General features: G+C 36.2%; 1 protein-coding gene and 1 long non-coding RNA gene across 3 annotated transcripts; one reads left to right on the plus strand and one right to left on the minus strand.

Moving 5' to 3' along the window:
• Positions 1-285: 285 nt before the first annotated feature.
• On the minus strand, positions 286-9,754 carry LOC139984817 (uncharacterized). 2 transcript variants are annotated; one of them, XM_071998905.1, is made up of 3 exons: positions 9,595-9,754; positions 4,870-4,983; positions 286-3,240 (listed from the first exon to the last, which is right to left on the minus strand). In XM_071998905.1, the coding sequence occupies exon 3, from the start codon at positions 3,219-3,221 to the stop codon at positions 1,059-1,061; it is 2,163 nt and encodes a 720-aa protein (XP_071855006.1). In that variant the 5' UTR covers positions 3,222-3,240; positions 4,870-4,983; positions 9,595-9,754; the 3' UTR covers positions 286-1,058. The 2 variants fall into 2 exon arrangements, with proteins under 2 accessions (XP_071855006.1, XP_071855007.1); XM_071998906.1 differs by lacking the exon at positions 4,870-4,983 and having other exon boundaries at positions 9,595-9,749.
• Positions 9,755-9,826: 72 nt separating this feature from the next.
• On the plus strand, positions 9,827-18,057 carry LOC139984824 (uncharacterized). The gene is made up of 2 exons (XR_011799201.1): positions 9,827-11,064; positions 14,913-18,057. It is a non-coding gene; the product is annotated as an uncharacterized lncRNA (long non-coding RNA).
• Positions 18,058-19,814: the final 1,757 nt, after the last annotated feature.

The following is a 19,814-nucleotide window of genomic DNA, read 5'->3' on the forward strand; positions in this document are numbered from 1 at the left end:
ACGCATTGCCACGAAGGTAGTTCAAGTAGTTAAGAAAGAACCTTTGGATCTGAAAGGAGATGCAACTACATCTCCCTTTTTTGCTGCAGCAGACATCTTACAGTAATCACTCCCTCAACCCCCCCCCCCCCACCCACCCCCGCCCACACCAACCCCAAAGCTGACGTTATGCGAAGAAGAAAACTACCATATTTGTGAGCAGAATGAATGTCAGTCATATTTATGATTAACAAGTCGCCAAGAATTTTTCAGATATATAGAGAAGAAATAATCACAAACAATATGTTTTTAAATGATGACTAAAACGCAATTTATTATATGTTAATTTTTCTTTTTAATATGTGTAACATATTTTGGGGTATGAGGTTTGGGATGTTTATGCTTTTTCAATTGTGCAATTGGATGTTATAACATTCAAAAAATGTATAAAGTTACAAACAATACAACCTAAGAGTGTATATCGATATATTCCTTTAAAGGAATAATATACAGAAATGTATAACAAAAATAAACCTAAACATTTATCTCACATTATTTAATTTGATAGACAGTCAGGTACAGTCAGAGGTGCATGTACAACTCGATTCTTTTTCAATAATTAAATTTTAATTTTTCATTCATTGTTTTAGTGTATACCTGTCATAAATACCTCGGTGAGTTGCTATATCTCGTTAAGAACATATTAGCCTATGCAATGGTCTACATTCAAGATGGGCTCAGCTCCACAAATGGAATATTCTCGGAAACAACTTTATATCAGTGACTCCCACCAAGGAGCTGTCCTAACCAGATGAAATATTTTACCAGGAAGATAAGACTTGGATATCACTACTTCCAACCAGCTGTTGAAATATATTAACAAAGTATTAGTCATGCTGATGCTGTTTATAGAGATTATCTGTCCGATCGAAATAATCAAGAATTCAAATATATCAAACATTGTAAAATAAACTTAAGAAGTAACATTTCTCGAAGAATAAATGTCTGTATATTTAGGCTGAGTGCACCCTGCAGTTCTAAGGTTGCATCTATTAATGACGTGAAAAAAATTCCTACATCTACGTCACTACTAGGTCGAACGTGTGGAACGATCCCACCGTTGTTGTCATCAAGAGTTTTTCCGTCCCGTTCTCTTCTAATGTTGACACGCGGTAAACGTTATGGTTAACTATTCTTGTTGTGAGTAACTGTCGGCCATCCTGACTGTATTGTACCAGAATAGGTCTACGCTGATATGAGGTGGCTGTTTGCCATAGCATATATATGAATTCATTTTTATCTGTGCAGACACTGGTAGGATTCCAGTCCAATCCATCAAGATCTGGTTTGGTGAATTCATAAATCAGCTTACTCTGTGATTCCTCAATGGTAACTGCATATGATCTACCACGCGAGTTGTCACAGACCAGGAGACTATCTCTATGTACAGTGATATCATCAGATGCATCGATTACAGCTGGTAGTGTAATCATGTGACTGTAATTCATTTGATCAGTATATACATACACATTTCTTCTGTTAGTACCAACAATAATATGATTCTTCACAGGATCAGTGGTAACACAACTCACGTACTGAACAGATGACCACCTAGTAATGATGTCACGAATGTTCTTCTTGCTATATGTACCATCACGTACATCGTAAATACCGAATCCATACCAATACTCCCATGTTACAGCTTTGGACTCAGATAACAGACCGCAGATGGGTATGTCTATACCAATGATTATCTGATCCTGTCGTTGTATTTCACCTTTTCTGTTGAACACAGTGATATGTGAGTACTCCTCGAGTGGATTATGAGTTATGACAATCTTAACATCTCCCCTGCTTGTAATATCAGTGATATGCCAACCTTTAACTTTGATTCCTGACTCTTGATGCTGAGCAATCGTTACTTCAATATTAAACTTCGTTATCTCACAGATAACGAAATCAGATAACGATTCTAACTCTGGATATTCCTTTTTCATTTCTACCATCAGAGGTTCACAGGCTGCTCTAATATCAGGGATACACTGAGCGTCTGTCCAATCGTCTTTAGAAGCAATGACAGATGAGGTTGTTGCTTTAACGTTCTCGTACCGTTTAATAACCTGTTCGCAATATTCTCTTATTTGCTTTAGTTCATCTTCATTCCTATTAACAAGCAGGTCTTTTGCTGTTGTCAAATTCTTTAAGTTAGCATCTAGGCTGCGAAGTTTTTCATCAAGTTCGCTCTCAGTTTTATCACATTTGTTTATAAACTCTTCAGATTCTTTGTCATCTCCTTGATTCGCTGTTTTCCTGAATTTATCATATTTCTTTCTCACTTCTCTCGACCCCTTTTCCAAATTAAGAGTGATTTGACCGTCGTTAACTCTTCTTCTGCATTCGATGTCCTCTAAACCCCTCTTTCGTTCCTTAGTACATTCCGCAATTTTATCTTTAATCCTGTCTGCTTGCTGCTTGTGCTGATTTATCAATCTTTCTGTCCTTTTCTCTGCATTTTCATGCAGCTTCTGTTTAGTACTTTGTATTTTCGTTAGTAAACCGTATAGTTTATCTTGGAATTTGTTTAGTTCAGCATGTTCTTGTTTCAGTAATTTTCTTTCACGTTCTGCTATTTCAGTTACGTCATGCAGGTCATGACCTTTGTGCTTATTATATGTACAAATCATGCACACTGGTACATTTCCACAAGAACTGCAGCATAATTGCGCTTCTTTTTTGTCATGGATATGGCACCTGGGGTCTTCTGTTAGTGATGTTAATTTATCCAGTGTCATATTCTTTGCTTCCATTTTATCCAAGCTCAGAATGTGGGTTTTGTGATCTGTAAACATTCTACTGGTGACGTGAACCTTGTAACATTGTTCACACAAGTAGTCTCTGCACTTAAAACAATAAGCTGAAGCTTTTTTATTCTTCAAACAGCTAACACATTTCTTTAATTCTTTATTTTCAAAAGACTTTTGCAATTGTATGAGCGCAAGCACACTCTTCATATGGAAGTCGGTCTTGAAATCGTCAACCCCTCCCTCTGGTATCACGTATTCCTGTTTACATAATGGACAATTAAGCTTTCCATCATAGTTTCCTTGAATGAGTGCCTTTAAGCAATTTCTACAATATCGGTGAAGACATGGTAACCGTTTCGGTTCTTTAAATTGATCCAGGCAAACAGAACACATGAAGAAGTTCTCTGCCAGATCCGTGAGAGGAGTTGACGAAGCCATTCGTCTTGATGACGAGATTCTGCAATTTACAAAATAATATAGAAATTTAAAAATACTGCTGTAGTCGTCACGAGCATGAGTAAGACTAAAACATTAATTAAATTATATGTTTAGTGCAATCCTCTAGTTGTATCATAATGCACTTATTCAATCACCGGGATGGGAGGTGGGGTGGGAGTGAGTATTATCAAAAGAAAACTTTTGTTCAAAGACTTGTATTAGTATCAGTTTTAGTGGAGGCACTTCTATAATGCTTTGAAAAGAAGTAATGCAAATACCGGAAAGAGTGGGGGTGTTATAATTAAAAAGACTAACACTTTTTTCCAAAGTGTTGCGGTGGGAGTGAAAAGATGAACAATGTCGGAGTCAGCGGCAGTAGCCTGAATGATCCTGACCACTCCCTTTTCCTTACAGAAAAATACTGAACGAAATGAGGATTGCAAAGACGTTGGCCAAGTACAAAATAAGTAGCCATGATATATTTAATACTTGGTAGATGACTAATTCTATACCAGCATTTGATCAACAGTAATCATAACGTTTTCTTGTTAAACCAAATTAGCAAACAACAACATATCTCTGAACTTGTTAATTGTGATTCATTGAATGGCACTTTTAGTCAACTCTCCGAACATCATGCAAACTTGATCGTCGTCATAAATATAAACACAACATCCTTATTTGAGCCAAAACGTAAAGATATATGAGATACTTGAAACGAGTTACTTTTCGAGAAAGCAAGCGTTAAATAGGTACTAATTTATACCTGAGTACGTTCTGATACTGTCAAATCACACCTTCCTCGCGTACAATGTTGACGTTTTAAGCCAATGGCTAACGGCAGTTTGTGTCTCGTGAACATATCACCTGATGCTATAGAAGGGTTTTGTTGTTGTTTTCACCTTAATTCGATCAATGGATGAATGTGTTTGCCATTCTCGAGCAAATAATACTGATAAATTGACAAAATATTCCGCAAAAAAGCTGGAAACCCTTCAGAACCTGAGCGAAGCAGTGGAGAGATATCGGCCATTGCCGATTCAGCATCATTGCCATTCAATCGGAGGGTATTTGGACAGGGAATCGATAGTACGATCGTTTCTTTATCACAGAGGTTGCTACTAAGTACTACGACTTCACAAATAAAACGAAAATCTGTAAAGCAAGGAAATCTCTTGATACTACTTCTGAAGGTGACCTTCATGAATATGACTGATTATTTCTATTACTGAACATATATCCCATTAATTGATAAATCATAATTTTTACCCGTCTTTTTACTGACACTTTTAGAGGCCTGTAATGATAGGCCCAGGCTTTTTCGAAACGTGCATCTGTAGGCCTAGTGATTTATAACGTTACGAGTGCCTGGAGTATTTGTAAGACTAACGTTAGGCTACGAACTTTGGGGCATACTGTAAACACCTGGGCTGTCGTAACCAATTCAGCTCATACTTTGAATCCGAACATCAGCTTTTGTAGTGCAAAATGGCTTCCTTTTTTAACTTTACATTCTGTTCTTCCTGACTGTGTAGGTCTACTGCTTCTTGTGTTTATATACATTTTTAGAACAATGAATTTCAAGAGAGATGGGGGTAGGGTGGACCATTGAGTTGCAGGACAACAGCCATATAGTATGTGTACTTACTTGAACACCCCCAGTTGGCTGCAGTTACTCAATATGTAGATGTTTTATTAATATGGTTGGTACGCTGGCCCGAGTTTATCTTGTTTTCTTCAGCGGAGGCTACAACATAGTCTTCTATGAAACAATATATATGATAGTTGAATTATAAAATAGGCTTCTTGTTTGTCCATTATATCATATTTTTCATCAGCGACAGTTAAGTGTTGAAATTTTTTACTTACATTCGTTGTTGTTTCAATTGGTCATTGTGATTTTTAAATTTTAACCATCATCTGTCATTTATGGGTAAAAGTGGTTCCTTTAATTGCTTAATGAGGGAGATGGTGACAGCATCTCCTATAAGTGTACGTTTGTGGCAGCTAGTAGGTTCAGTGGGTGGGTGGTAATTCATGTTTGTGTTAGATGGATAAGGGGGAGAAATTCCATGTGAATGTTTTGGTATTCTAAACAAATAGATATACTGTAGTACTATAGTACTTGAAAAACTTGTACTATTTTTAACATAGCCTCTGCATAACCATAGTTTTCAAAGGAAAAAGCATTGTTTAATTCTGTAACCATATGTATAGTTAGGCATTTTTAAGTACTTGTTCCTATTTGGTATTTTCAGATGAAACAACTGATGCTCCACCGGCTACCAAGAGGCAACGACGTTCGCTCTCCCAATCCGGCCAACCATCTGCGACCAGAATACTACCACGTGAATGTATTTTCCATCTGGTATCAAAATCAAAACTTTGTGGCAAAAGTGGTCACAAATTTACCAGAGACAGAAAAACTGGCAGCCGAAAACAGGAAAAACTTTTCCAATGCTTAACTTTGGATGCAGAAAGACGATTAAAGTTAGCAGCTGTGCAGAACAATGATGAAAAGTTATTGTTTCATATAATAGATAAAGATTTGATTGCTGTTGAAGTTTGTTACCACAGGAACTGTTATTCTTCATACGTTTGCACAAATGGAAATGTTAATAGAACTATAGTAACCGGCAATCAGCAGAAAATCAATATAATGACGATGAAGCTTTTGAGGATCATGCTCTGTTTGTGGAAGAAACAGTCATAGTGAAGGGGGAAGTTTTGAAAATTCAAAACTTATGGAACTATGACGTCATCCAATTTTAAACATTGTTAGGAATTCAGCAGACTATCAAAAATTGAATCACTTGTGAGCGTGGTCATCGCAACTTCAGTCGAATCAACAATCAGGATTGTACTATAAGGAGTCTTACTGCTGTGCAAACATATTGTCACTTAAAATGTAGCCTTTAATGCCACTGATTTTATTTAGCTTATATGTTAATTAGTTGTTCTGCTGATAAATCATGTTTATTAAAGATAGATTGCAAATTTAAGTATAATTTATCAATGCAATGTACCTTTTTTTAGTAATACCAGGATCAAGGTATGTCAAGTGCAATGTACCTTTTTCTTGTTATACCAGGATCAAGGTATGTCAAGTTCCTCAAGTTGAGACAACTTATGAACAAAATTGATGAGTTTTTAGCAGTGGCTAAAAGGTTACAATAATTTTCCACATTTTTGAAATATGCCCTTGATGCTGCTACAAACACGTGTTTTTTGTTGTATTTACACCTTGACGTTTTCCAGAAAGTGTTTTCTTTTTCTTTCTTTTTTTGGGGGAGGGGGGGGGTGACAAGGGTATAAAAATTCAAGTGATGAAAAACAGATCCAAAACGTTAATCGTTATTAAATTGCGACCATGATATTCTTCCCAAATTTCAACGCCTTTTAATATTGTATATGGATGATACTTTTTTTGGGGGTCTTATGAAATCAATGTTTTTAACAATTCTCAGGGGGTTCTGACCCCCTTTGGATCTTCTCTGTCATGGTTCATTTATATTTACAAAGGAATACACTCATTAAGTGAACTATTTAGCCAATGTATTTAATTGTTTAACAAATCTCAGTATTCCCCCTCACAGATTGAGTTAAACAAGAAACTACATGAAACATATTTTACAAAAACATAGCACAAGTCCTATTGGTGGCATCCGTTAATACGCAACACAACTCATTTTAAGTTTCAAATAATACTTCTAAACACTTTGTCTTTTTCGCAAACTATTTTGTTATATTTCATATCATTTAATATATTTAATTTCAAGTCAAGGCCGTGGACGAATGCTTTTTTGCAAAGAAATAAAATGCAATTGTTTTCAAAATAATAAAATATCCATGAATATTAATGTAAAATTTCCAAAAGTTAAGTATCCCTTTATATCATAACATTCGTCTTTTGCATTTTCTGTCCATGTTCTGGTCATTCGTATATTTCATTGTCTGCAGTTATCATAAACATTGCATGAACTTTGATTTTTCAGTAAAAAATAAATAGCAGAACTACTATATGGCGTTACAGTTTGTGGATTTCCCTCCTCCAAATCCTTTAGTTTCTTAAAATGTAACTCGTTTTTCACTGGACAACAAGTGAAAACATATTGTTCAGGTGTTCCTCTACCATACCCAACCATCAAACCTTAGTGACTAAAGAGTGCAACAGATGCAATTTTTTAAGCATATTTTTGGGGTTCGGTCCACTGACTATACCCACATTTACTGCTATGCTCTTGTGAATGCTCGATATCCTTATTTAATACAAGGCCATATCCGTTTAGCTAATGTTCATGTACTTCCCTCCCCTTGGTCAAACTTCCTTCGTAAATGTTCTTCCAATTGCTTAAATCTTATAACACTCGAACGAATTTAATTTTAGATATCTCTAATTAATTGTAGAGATCTTTAATAAAGTTCAGATATCTGAAATTGTGAATTTAATTTCAAAATGGTTTTCCTTAAGAATGCAAGAGTGGCATACACAAATGTAGTTAGAATGGAATGCTGGAAACATTTACGTCTACACCCCTAGCAGATATCCTTCTAGACACGACACTGTGCTAAAGAGGCACCATTATTTGTTTCATAAAACTATCCGCGTATTAACAGTATTATCCATGCATTGTACGGTATAAACTAGTAACGCACAGTTTTGTGTGTATATATATAACAACTTAGTGCCAATTATATCCGTATATAGCGCATAATGCCAACAGCATATCTTCCGCCAACTGCAAATTGAGTTTACGCACCATATAATCTGTATGCTACCGTAGTGTCCACAATATCCTCGTAGTACAGTTACAACTAATTCATCTATGTATTACAGAAAGATATCGTGTTTTTTCGTATTATGTGGAAACAAGCGCCATTTCTTCTCGTTGGTAGAGCCTATCACCTACCGTTAGTTCTTTATGTTCATAATAATTGCACCACCCCTCCCCTTCCAAATGATCCCTTGACTGATTTACATATAGGGACTGGAACTATGTGGAAGGACCAAAGGCGAACGAAGGATAAAAGAAGGGATGGGTCATTAAAACAGACTCACACATATAGGGCTTATGGGGTTCCTTCCCCAGCAAAATAAACCAATAAACATCAACTGATGTGTTGTGAGTCATATTTAGAATATAAAAAGGTCCATATTTAGCTGTAAACATAAAGTTTTGCCTAGCTACGTAATTTGGAGTTCATTAATAACTTCGATTTCAGCATACATTATATGTATTCATGAAAAGTATGTATTTTAGATCTACGCGAAGAAGCCTTATTGGCTTATCAAAGCCGCAAGCTGACTGAAGTCAGTGTCTTAGATTCTTACTTAACGTCTATGATAATGAATTGTCAATTGTCAACAACTCTAAAACCGGAAGATATACAATACAATACCCCTACTATAACTTATACCCCTTTTTTATCTAGTTTCTACACGAAAGATGCTTGTAGTAAGAAAGTGTCATTCCCGTTTTTAGAAAATCTAAAGACACAATGTTTGCATTGGGTTAGTATTTTACCAATATTTACTCAAAATGTATTAAATTGATCACACTTCTTGCTATATATGCCGCTAAAAGAGACCGTTTTATATCGGCTAGATGAACTCCATTTGTTCTTCAGCATTTAATACACAAAGGTATATAATAATAATTTACACTTACTTTCATCTTTACAAAAGTATAGTCTTTGTGTTGATGCAAATCTTGCTTCGAGTTTGTTTATCACGTATACATTGTAGCCTACACAAACCCCACAACAGACAGGCTATATCCGTCAAATGAAGGCTCACTGCCCCATGTAAGTACAGTATGACTGCAGTTTCGTTTCATTGTCAATTTAGTGACTGTTAATTATGTTTTCGCTCGTAAAACATTTGATTATATTCAACCCTCAATATGCCTTTAACCAGATAGATTTGATGTTGAATTAGCCTAGAACACTTCAAATTGTGTTCCAATTATGTTTTGAAATCAAACTTTGCCCGTTTATGATAAACTCAAGAAAGGTACTTAAATTCAGATATGTACTTATACTGAAGTTTCAAATTTCAGTAGGTACCAGATTCATTCTGTTGTAAATCTATAAGAAATCGATGATTTTCAATTCATCAAATTGCGGAAAACTGTTCTGCTCCATCATGATTGAAATGTTATTAGTATGGCAGCTGCTGGCAGTACAAAAGGAAATCCCAGTCTAGCCAATTCCGCGCTACATTATGGAATACCTCCGTTACAATGGAACACAATGTACACATTCCCAATGAGGATCTACTTGCTAGCAATTGCATATATCGAGCGACTTATGTTCCATTGCAAATGACCAATGGCAGAAATTAACAAATATATTGGAGTGAATGTTTACTTACTAATTCTATCGTAAAGATCTCACACAAAGGTTGATGTCAAAAATAATATGCTTCACAAAAGATAACAACAACTGTCACAAAACACAGTTTACAATAATTTTTCTTGTACGAATTACTGGTATCCATTTACATGCGGCTATATTCAGTAATATACTCTGTCTATATGCACGTAAAGTACAATTCAATACAGCCTGTATTGACGTACTATAGAAAGTAATCACTGAGGTCAGGGGTCTAAGGAAGTTGCAACATAGAGGGGAATTCCTGAAAATGGCGGCAATCATCAATCGTGGTAGGCTCGATATCGTTCACTGTCGTTGCACATATATAAAACCAAGGTTGAATACCCCCCTTTCTGTTGTGTTTTCAAATTCTAATTACAATTCTCGATGTATATGGTTCGGTAAGTGTCATTTTAAGAGTGAACAGCAGTTAAAGACGGACTCATTTAGTCCGCTTTGCTTTGTTAGGAATTTTCCGACGCAGCCATTTTTTCAGTAAACAGCTAATCAAATCCTTATTGTGTGTCATGTTTTATGTCAGCTGGTGCTGAAACTGCTTGGCTCGGCGTGAGGTACATGCAAACACTGTGTGTATGTGACGTTTGTACGTGTTTACAATCCGTCTGCATAACGTACTGCTGGTAGTACTGGCGCACACACAAACAAATGTAGCGTGTAATGTAGCTTATATACAGGCCGCTAAGTGTATAGGCCTAGGCAATGCTACGTTATTGCCTAGTCTCAGATCCCTTCGTGTATTTTGTACACCTAACAAAGCGACTTGGCATTAGTAAGTTTAGAGCTATTTAGCGTCAGTATGACACTCGATTTAGTAACACCTAGTCTTATTACAACTCTTTAAAAATGTGGAATAAATTATTTCATATCAAAGCATCTTGCAAGGTTTACTTTCTTGATGCATGTATGGTGAGGCCTTCTTTTAGGATGGAAAATCATGTCAAGTAGGCTAGGGTTGCATGTGTTCTCAAACCTTTGTAGTGTGTGGGTTTGTAACTATGCCCTACCAAGCACATGGCTGCATGCTTACACTGAAATGAATGGCATATCAGATGGCTTATTAGTCAGTTGAGTTCCAGTGTAGACAATTAATGTGAACCACAGTGTGGTCGACAGGACAAATCAAAATACTGTTTCAACCAAGCAAATTAGGTTCGATTTGCTGCAGATCAAAGTGCATGCCCATCGGCGCCAAAGAAAAGGATCTTTGCAGTTCTTCCTCTCCAGAGATTTCACTGGCACAGCAAAAACTTGTGGAAAATCAGGGCTCAAGTTTTCGACAGCAAGAAAATCTGGAAGCGGGCATACAGAACAGCTGTCTCAGTGTCTGACACGAGATGCTGAAAAACGGCTCAAAGAAGCTGCTGAACAGAGATGTGATGAAAGGATGAAAATGCTATTGCCCAAGACGTAGACGTCCTTGTTAGACGTAACAGCTCTGGTCAGATATGTAAGTTACCCATTTATATCATGTACATATTTCTTTCAGTTTTAAGTGACCACACTGTTTTTAACATCAGACTCATGTGCATGGCAAACCTACTATTTTTCCTTAATATGTATATTTTTGTGTCGCTACGCCTTTTCAAGTTGTCCCCACAATCTCAGAGTTATCCGACTCTACTTTCATGGGAAGGTACTACTTGTAATTTTCCCAAACCTAAACAGATATATTTTTGCCTGGTCACTGCGTTTTTGACCAGCTACATTTGCGTTAAAGGTGAGTCTCGAGGCAGAATTCAGGAGATGGACAGTGTTAGAAAATGCATTTATTCAAATTATGTTTATCACAACATATATTTGTTGTTTTCTTCGAAAAATTCGCTGCTTTAGAATCCAGCAACTGTAAAATATTCTTCGGACACGCCTATATTACTTCAGCCAACACATCCTGGTTCTTAATAATGTGTTTAGTTGTGTTATCATCTTGCTGTGGCAAGGAACTAATCTGTTTTAATCGTCGAACAGTACTACGTGTAAGAGTGACGTTATTTGTTTATTGTTTACTCCATGGCGTAAGTGTGTACGTTTGTATGTATGGGTGAGCGCGTTTGCGATGCCCAGCTTGTAAACACGATATATCAAGAAAAGAAGATCAGAGCAATTTCATATTTAGTGTGTAAAAGTACCACATTAGGTACAAGAAGCCTATTGTTTTTGGTGGAGGTCAAAGTCATTTGGGATCACCAGGGGTCAAATTATGAAAACCTTGTATATACGATATCTCAAGAAGAGAAGATCAGACCAAATTCATATTTGATGTGTAGAAGTGCCACATTCAGTACAAGTAGTATATTATTTTTGGTAGAGGTCGAAGGTCATTTGGGGTCACCAGGGGTCAAATTGTGAAAACCTTGGTCACACGATATCCCAAGAAGGGAATCATCGGCAGACCTCATATTTGTGGGGTAGGAGTACCACATTGTTTAAAAGAAACCTATTGTTTTTGGTGGAGGGCAAGGGTCATTTGGTGTCAGCCGGGGTCAAATAATGTAAACCCTTTAAACACGACATCTCAAGAAGAAAACCTTGGGCCGATCTCTAGTTTAGTGTGTAGAAGTACCATTATTCATTCATTCATTCATTCATTCATTCATTCCTTCATTCATTCATTCATTCATTCATTATTCATTATTTATTTGATCCAAGACATAAAAAAATACAAACATTACAAAAGACAAATAGGATCTGGATGAACAGATGAAGGAAACTAAATTCCTATAGACCACTGGCCTGTGCACCCAAAAACACAAACACAAAAAAATAACAAAACAAACTATAAATTAAGAACTATGAGATAAAGATAAAAAATGAATCTTAATGCCATTCTTGAATGAATGGAGGGAGCCAAAGAGGAGCAACTCTCTTATATTAAGCGGCAGAGTGGACCACACGCTGGGGAAAGTATTAATAAAATTTGTTCTCAGAAGATTGGTCCTGGCATGTAAATAATTGGACAAAAGGACTTCACTATGACGAGTGTTAATAGATATTGAGTTAGAAATAGTAGAACAAACAAAATTGCCATATAAACATTTGGCAACAAACATAACTAGTAGGAGATTACACCTATTAGAAAAGGAATACCAATTTATATTTTGTAACCGAATAATATAATTCATCTCACGCCTTTCTGGCCCAAAATCGAGAGGCGCTCTTCTGGACCCCTTCCAGTCTATTCTCTTGAGTCAGATTATGTGGCCCCCAGGCAGGTAACACATACTCTAGTACAGGAACAACAAGGGATTTAAAAAGCAAAAGGTGGACTTCCTTATTCAGACCAGCTGAAACGGAACGTAAAAAACCAAGCAATTTATACGCTTTAGTGGCAATCGTGTTACAATGAAGACTCCAGGAGAGTTGGCTGTCAAAGGTTATACCAAGGTGTTTATGGGATGACAGTGTCCAGTTGAAAACCGTTAACAGAGTAGTGCTGGTTTGGGACATGCTTCCTCCGAGAAAGTCGCATGTGTTTACTCTTGTCAACATTGATTTTCATTTTATTACTGTGGCACCAGTCACGGACTTTATGCAGATCGTCTTGCAGTCTCCTGGGATCTTCATTGTTAGAAACACATTTAGTTAAAGAAGCATATTGTATTTGGTTAAGGTTAAAGGTAATTTGGGGTCATCAGAGGTCAAATCGTAAAACCCTTGTAAATATGTACACCCTCACTATACATTACGTCAGGTTTATGAAGAAAACTGCTCATGTCACATCAGCGAAAACACAATGCATTTTTGCATGCTGGTTAATAGTCTGTTTGTTTGTTTTTCATGTATTTTTTCACGTAAATATTTGCAATGTATAGGGAAGTCTCCTGAAAAGCCTATACTGGCTTAACAAGACAGAAAACTCCCAGAGAGAAGAGAGAAAAAGTTAAAGTTATGATAATAATATGTATATGTTTCAATTACCACTAATTCATAGTTAATAAGAAATCATAATTTCTTAGATAAGGCATTTTCTAAGTATAGAGCTTGATATCTTAGTTTTGAAAGCATATGATAGTGAGTTCCATGTTTAGATTGCACGGTATATTATGCTTAGCATAACAGTGCGTGCATAACATAAGTTATAATCTGCGTTGCTAACCGTTCTTGCATTATGATTATGGAACTCTCGGTTGCTATTTATAAAATTTCGGAAACTGTTTGTAATAAACCATTCCAAACCTTGTATGTAAATGTCGCAAAATTAACTTTTATGATATTATCTAATCTCAATAAATCGAATTTCCTACATAAAATGGGCTAGTAAGTAGTATGTTCACGCGATGCTACGTGTGATATATGAAGTATTGCACACTTTTGTAGTGGCTTAAAAGTGAACTGTTTGTACCAGACCAAATAATCAAGCAGTATCATAAATGCAGTGCTATTTAAGTTTGATAAAGCAATCTTAGTATATACTGGGGGAGGAAATATTTTAGCTATGCTAAAATTCCAATACCTCTTACGACGCTGGAGCAACCTTTTGTAATATGGTCACTCCATGAAAGTCTACTATTGTTATGAAATAGTAATACTGCCTCTTTGGTGCTCCCGAAAAACTCCATCGAGACACCGAACAAGCCCCTTATATATTTATCTAGGTCGAGGATTCTCCACGAGAAGTTTTAACTATCTTATTGAATCATGTCACAGGGCCTTTTCCCAAAATAGATCCATTGTGTCTGTGGAACATTCGAGAAGGTTCTTCTCACGTGGTATGGAAGTTTCCATAAAAATGGGGTGGACTTCCAAACTCCCAACCAATCAGGGCAGATCAGTGCCAACACAATGATTTTTATATCGTTAAGTTAATGCAGGATGAGCAGGTTATTGGCTGCCTTCTGACTATGCGCAGTGGGATTTTCGGTGTTTTAATCTATAAAAGGCGGCATGGGTTTCGCAAGTTTATCACTTCGTCACTCCTTTGAGTACGTAATTGACGGAGTCAAATCATTGTAATTTTGTTTTGTTTGTAAGAGAATCGACAGGGAAGAAATTATACCGAATCACTAATCAAATCCTATCTAGTCAATTTTTTTTCTGAGAACTCATTGTTTTCTTCTATCTTCCGTTCGAGACGTCTCCTGAAGAAGCGTAGAATACGGCATCAAGATACTCCAGTACCTCTTCTCTCGCGAGTCCTGATATAATATTACACGATGGAGGAGCCGGGCTCGTTATAATATTACACTATCAATAGTAATCCCTAGAAATTTAGTAGTTGATACTTCCTTAATTTGTTTACCGTCCATTAATACATCATTATTCCAATAATGTGTTCTTCTTCCATTTTATCGTATATAGTGAGTTTTGTCTTATGAGGGGTGTAACAAGAAAGGATAGAGCCAGAAACCAGGACTTGAGAAACAGTACATGCGTTTTGGATATTATCCAAGTCATTAGGCAAAAGAAGTGGAGATAGGTGGAGCATTTAACTAGATGTCAGGATAAGAGATGGACACATAAATTGACAGATTGGACACCAGGAGGAGATGGATAGATGACATATAAGAGGATATGGTGGGGTCACACGGAAGAGAACATCTCAGGACAGAGTTAATTAGAAAACTGGTGAAGAGGCCTTCATTCTGCAGTGGAGCGAAATAGGCTAGATAAGAAGTGAGTTTTGTCTACATTAAGTGATAACTTATTAGCAGCAAACCAGTCAGAAAATGTATTTAATTCAGTAGAGACAGCATTCTGTATTCTATGTGCGTTTTCCAGCTCGAAGAAAATATAGGTATCATAGGCAAACAAAATAGTATTAACAATTTATGCCACTTTGCAAATGTCATTGACATATAGAATGGATAACAGTGGTCCTTATAAGAGCCCTGCGGAACACCATAACGGGTGTCAGCGTGTTCGGATTTGGGGTTGATATATGATATATATTGATATCTATTTGATATATAGCAGCTTAACCAGTCAAGAGTTGTTTCTCTTACGCCTATTTACCGATTGTATGGACATTTTCACGTATCGTCTACGTGTTAAAGGTTCAATTCAGTTTGAAAAGGTTATATTTTGTAAGATATTCTGTTATATTCTGGTATATATTCTGTTATATTCTGGTATATATTCTGTTATATTCTGGTATATATTCTGTTATAATCTGGAATATATTTTGTAATATTCTGTATTATATTCTGTTTTATTCTGTATATTTTGTAAAGAAGTACTTTTGGTTAACATTTTAGAAGGAAATATTTTATGATTTAAGCCAAAAATTACTGTGTACCAAATTTCTACAGGTGAAAAATTGCACCAAAAGAATGAATTTGCTTTCTTTGCATAATTTTAAAAAGAAATTGCAAAATGATGTTCCATAATGCGTAGATGCTTCGCACTGTTTAATTTACCAAAATAAAACTTGTTTGTTGTGAGAATATTTCCTATAAAAATGTGGTAATTCCATGTACATTGTACATTCTACATGTACAATGTGCCCTCTGTAAAAGTATTACACGTGGGTAATACGCTCTCATTGACAGTTATACAATGCCATTAATACGCATTCACACCGTCCAGTAGAATCACTGTGGCCGAGTGGCACGGACTTAGGTCTGCACTGAACAATGGATAATTACAGGTTAGTATAGAGTATAGAGTTAATTTACGAGTGACGCACCTTTCAACATATGGGGGCCTCAAGAGAGGAGGAGAGAGGGATATTGTGACTTTCGTGCATGAAGAGCACTAGGAAAGCGGAACTTGAATCGATGACGCCCTACTAAAATACAAAGTAGCCCAAATGCTTGGAAGTAAGCAAGTAGTCGTAACTAGCGATCAAATAGTATTAGCTGGGAGCAATTAAATAACATTGGACTTCCGACTTGCTATCAGCGATATATATATGTATAAGAGTGTTACATTCAGCATATGCGTTGAGATGGAAAATCAAGAACAGTGAAAAAACTTCCAGCCTCCACCGGGATTCGAACCCTTGCCTCTCGCTCTGTACGCGGACACCCTAACCACTAAGCTATGGACGCTGATTGTACGTCCAAAGGTTCGAAACCGATAAGGAAGGTTGTAATTCCACTGTATGCGTTTGTCACTTGTATCAAACAATACTAGTTCTGTTTTTGGTGACATATTTTGCCTTACTCTAGAGATCAAACATGATGCTAACCAACTCGAAAGTCATTTGTGATTCCTAAGCCGGATCTCGAAATAGATACTTTGAACATACTTTATGCTAATGAAATGGAGGTTAACGACAAAGGCTAATGAATATGTATAATTGAAAATCGTAATGAATTGGAAAATCAAGAACAGTAAAAAAACTTCCAGCCTCCACCGGGATCCGAACACGGGTCTCCCGCTTTGCACGCGGACACCCGCTCTTTACGCGGACATAACTTTGCCACATCAGCGCCCTCTTTAAATTTCTTGGCATTGTGTGGCCTTGATAAGACTTTTATGTTCATAATGAAAGACATTTATTACCACAACAGACAAACTGACGCATTACCACGACGATAGCTCAAGTAGTTAAGAAAGAACCTTTGGATCTGAAAGGAGATGCAACTACATCTCCCTGTTTTGCTGCAGCAGACATCTTACAGTAATCACTCCCTCACCCCCCTCCCCCGCCCACACCAATCCCAAAGCTGACGTAATGCAAAGAAGAAAAAGACAATATTTTTGAGAAAAATAAATGTCAGTCATATTTATGATTAACAAGTCGACAAGAATTTTTCAGATTAATAGAGAAGAAAGAATCACAAACAATATTTTTTTAAATGATGACTAAAACGTTTTGCAATTTCTGTTATGTTAATTTTTCTTTTTAATATGTTTAACATATTTTCGTTCTGAAGTTTGGAATGTTTATGCTTTATCAATGGCACAAGTGGATGAAATAACATTTAAAAAAGTATAAAGTTACAAACAAAACTACCTAAGAGTGTATATTGATATATTCCTTTAAAGGAATAATATACAGAACTGTATATGGAAAATAAATTTAACCTAAACATTTATCTCACATTATTTAATTTGATAGACAGTCAGGTACATTCAGAGGTGCATGTACAACGCTATTCTTTTTCAATATTTAATTTTCAATTCTTCTTTCATTGTTTTAGTGTATTCCTGTCATAAATACCTCGGTGAGTTGCTAAATCTCGTTAAGTACATATTAGCCTACGCAATGGTGTACATTCAAGAGGTGCTCACCTCCACAAATGGAATATTATCGGAAACAACTTTATATCAGTGACTCCCACCAAGGAGATGTCCTAACCAGATGAAATATTTTACCAGGAAGATAAGACTTGGATATCACTACTTCCAACCAGCTGTTGAAATATATTAACAAAGTATTAGTCATGCTGATGCTGTTTATAGAGATTATCTGTCCGATCGAAATAATCAAGAAATCAAATATATATAAAAATCATTTCTGCAGCCATTTTTGGTTTCAAATATACTATAAACATTAGGCTCTGGGTTATGTACATTTTTTCCAACTATACCATGTTCTTCTACACAAAAATATGAACATGACTAATGTTCATTTTTGAGGAAATATTAGAGAAAATAATATGGATATTTCAAAGTCTCAGATTGCCATATTTGAAAGCACCCTAAATAAATTTGATATATTTGTATTGGTAGTGCAGTAAGTAATTTATAAAAATTATATTACAATTCCCCAACAAAATTTTGGTTGGTAGGCATATGGCTGTAACGACACAGAGCTGATTTGAGAGCGTAATGCGAGTTACCGAGAGACCAAGGTTTTTTTTTTTAAATCACTGGAGCAGATAATTTCCTGCCTTTTCATATTATGTTTCTAGCCAAAGTAAAGAGAATAATAATAGTTGAAAGAATTAGAAATGTACATAGTATATAGATATAAAGAGCCATTGAAAACTGTAATGCGAGTTACCAGTAATGCGAGTTACCGCTGTAATGCGACCATATATTATTCCAATCTCACAAAGCACACTTGCAGCACTACTGATCAACAAAACAAAAGAGCCCAATGTATATTTTTGTAAGGTGTGCACAGTAGGTACTTCCTGTACCCATGGTGCACTGCAACCTCCATAACATCACGTGTTACCCTTAGGAAAGTTTCAACAGACAGTTTATCCCTGACCTTTGTGGAATCACAGACCTTCCAAGTTGCATTCAACTGTGACATCATCAAATGAGTAAAGTTATCATATCCTTTCTCCATTTTTACATTAACATTTTTTCATAGTATGCTTATTGCTTAATCCAATATTTAGGAAAAATTGTGAGAGCTTAGGCTATATAAGTCTGTAGCCTATCACATAGTAATCTAGTATGTTCTAGGATGGGCAAATATTGTAAATCATGACCATTTCAATGTGCCTAACAACTTGATGGAAATTATTCACGATATGAAAACTGATGTTGCCAAGGGTGTGGGCACCCTCAGAACTAGTGGGGTGAGCAGAGGGGAGGGCGGATGGGAGTTTGCAGAAGGGAAGATTGCTGCCGCTGGGGAGGGGCGGGGTTGCGGAGGCTTGGTCAGTTGGGATAGATAGCTGTGGTTTACCAAGTCAAATGTGTGTTCTCCAAATATCTTGATGTGCAAATCCCTTTCCCCAATATGAGTGTCTTATGTCACTACAATGTAAATATCAACCTTTACTCCAAGCATTTCAAGGGAAGGTTCGGTAACTGGAAATGGCCGAACCCCAGGGATAAAAAAAAACTTTTTATCTACGAAGCCAGATGATAAAGAAGTTGGGAACGTCTGTCATTGCTAATGGTCGTAGCCAATTCAAATTTGCATCAAAATTCTAATTTGATACAAAACACCATTCATTCAAGGTTATCTAGAATGGCCTACCATCATGCCCTCATACCGCATGATGATACATCTATTTTGTTATTTTTGATCATGTATTATACTGATAGAATTATGGACATGGATTGTTTTATTAGTTTCATGCTTTTCCTAAGAACCCTAAGTACAAATTTTCGAAGTACCAATCACTAATCAACATGCCAAAGAAACTTTTATTGTAATTCACTATAAGCTTTGAACCTGTTTAACTTTCAGTACATGTTTTGAGACATTAAAATGGAAGAGTAGAGCTACCAGTTTTGCTTAGATTAGCTTGACTGGAAATTTGGATTCATAATTCAAGAATTAAAATTGCAATCTTGTTAATCAACAATTCTTCAGTTGAATTTTCTGGTTCAATCCGCTTCGATTAT

Source organism: Apostichopus japonicus, chromosome 17 (genome assembly GCF_037975245.1).
Source record: "Apostichopus japonicus isolate 1M-3 chromosome 17, ASM3797524v1, whole genome shotgun sequence".
Lineage (NCBI taxonomy): Eukaryota > Metazoa > Echinodermata > Holothuroidea > Aspidochirotida > Stichopodidae > Apostichopus > Apostichopus japonicus.

What these genes read in the sequence shown, in the direction of transcription:
- LOC139984817 (XM_071998905.1), bottom strand. Translation starts at nt 3,221, where the DNA reads ATGGCTTCGTCAACTCCTCTCACGGATCTGGCAGAGAACTTCTTCATG.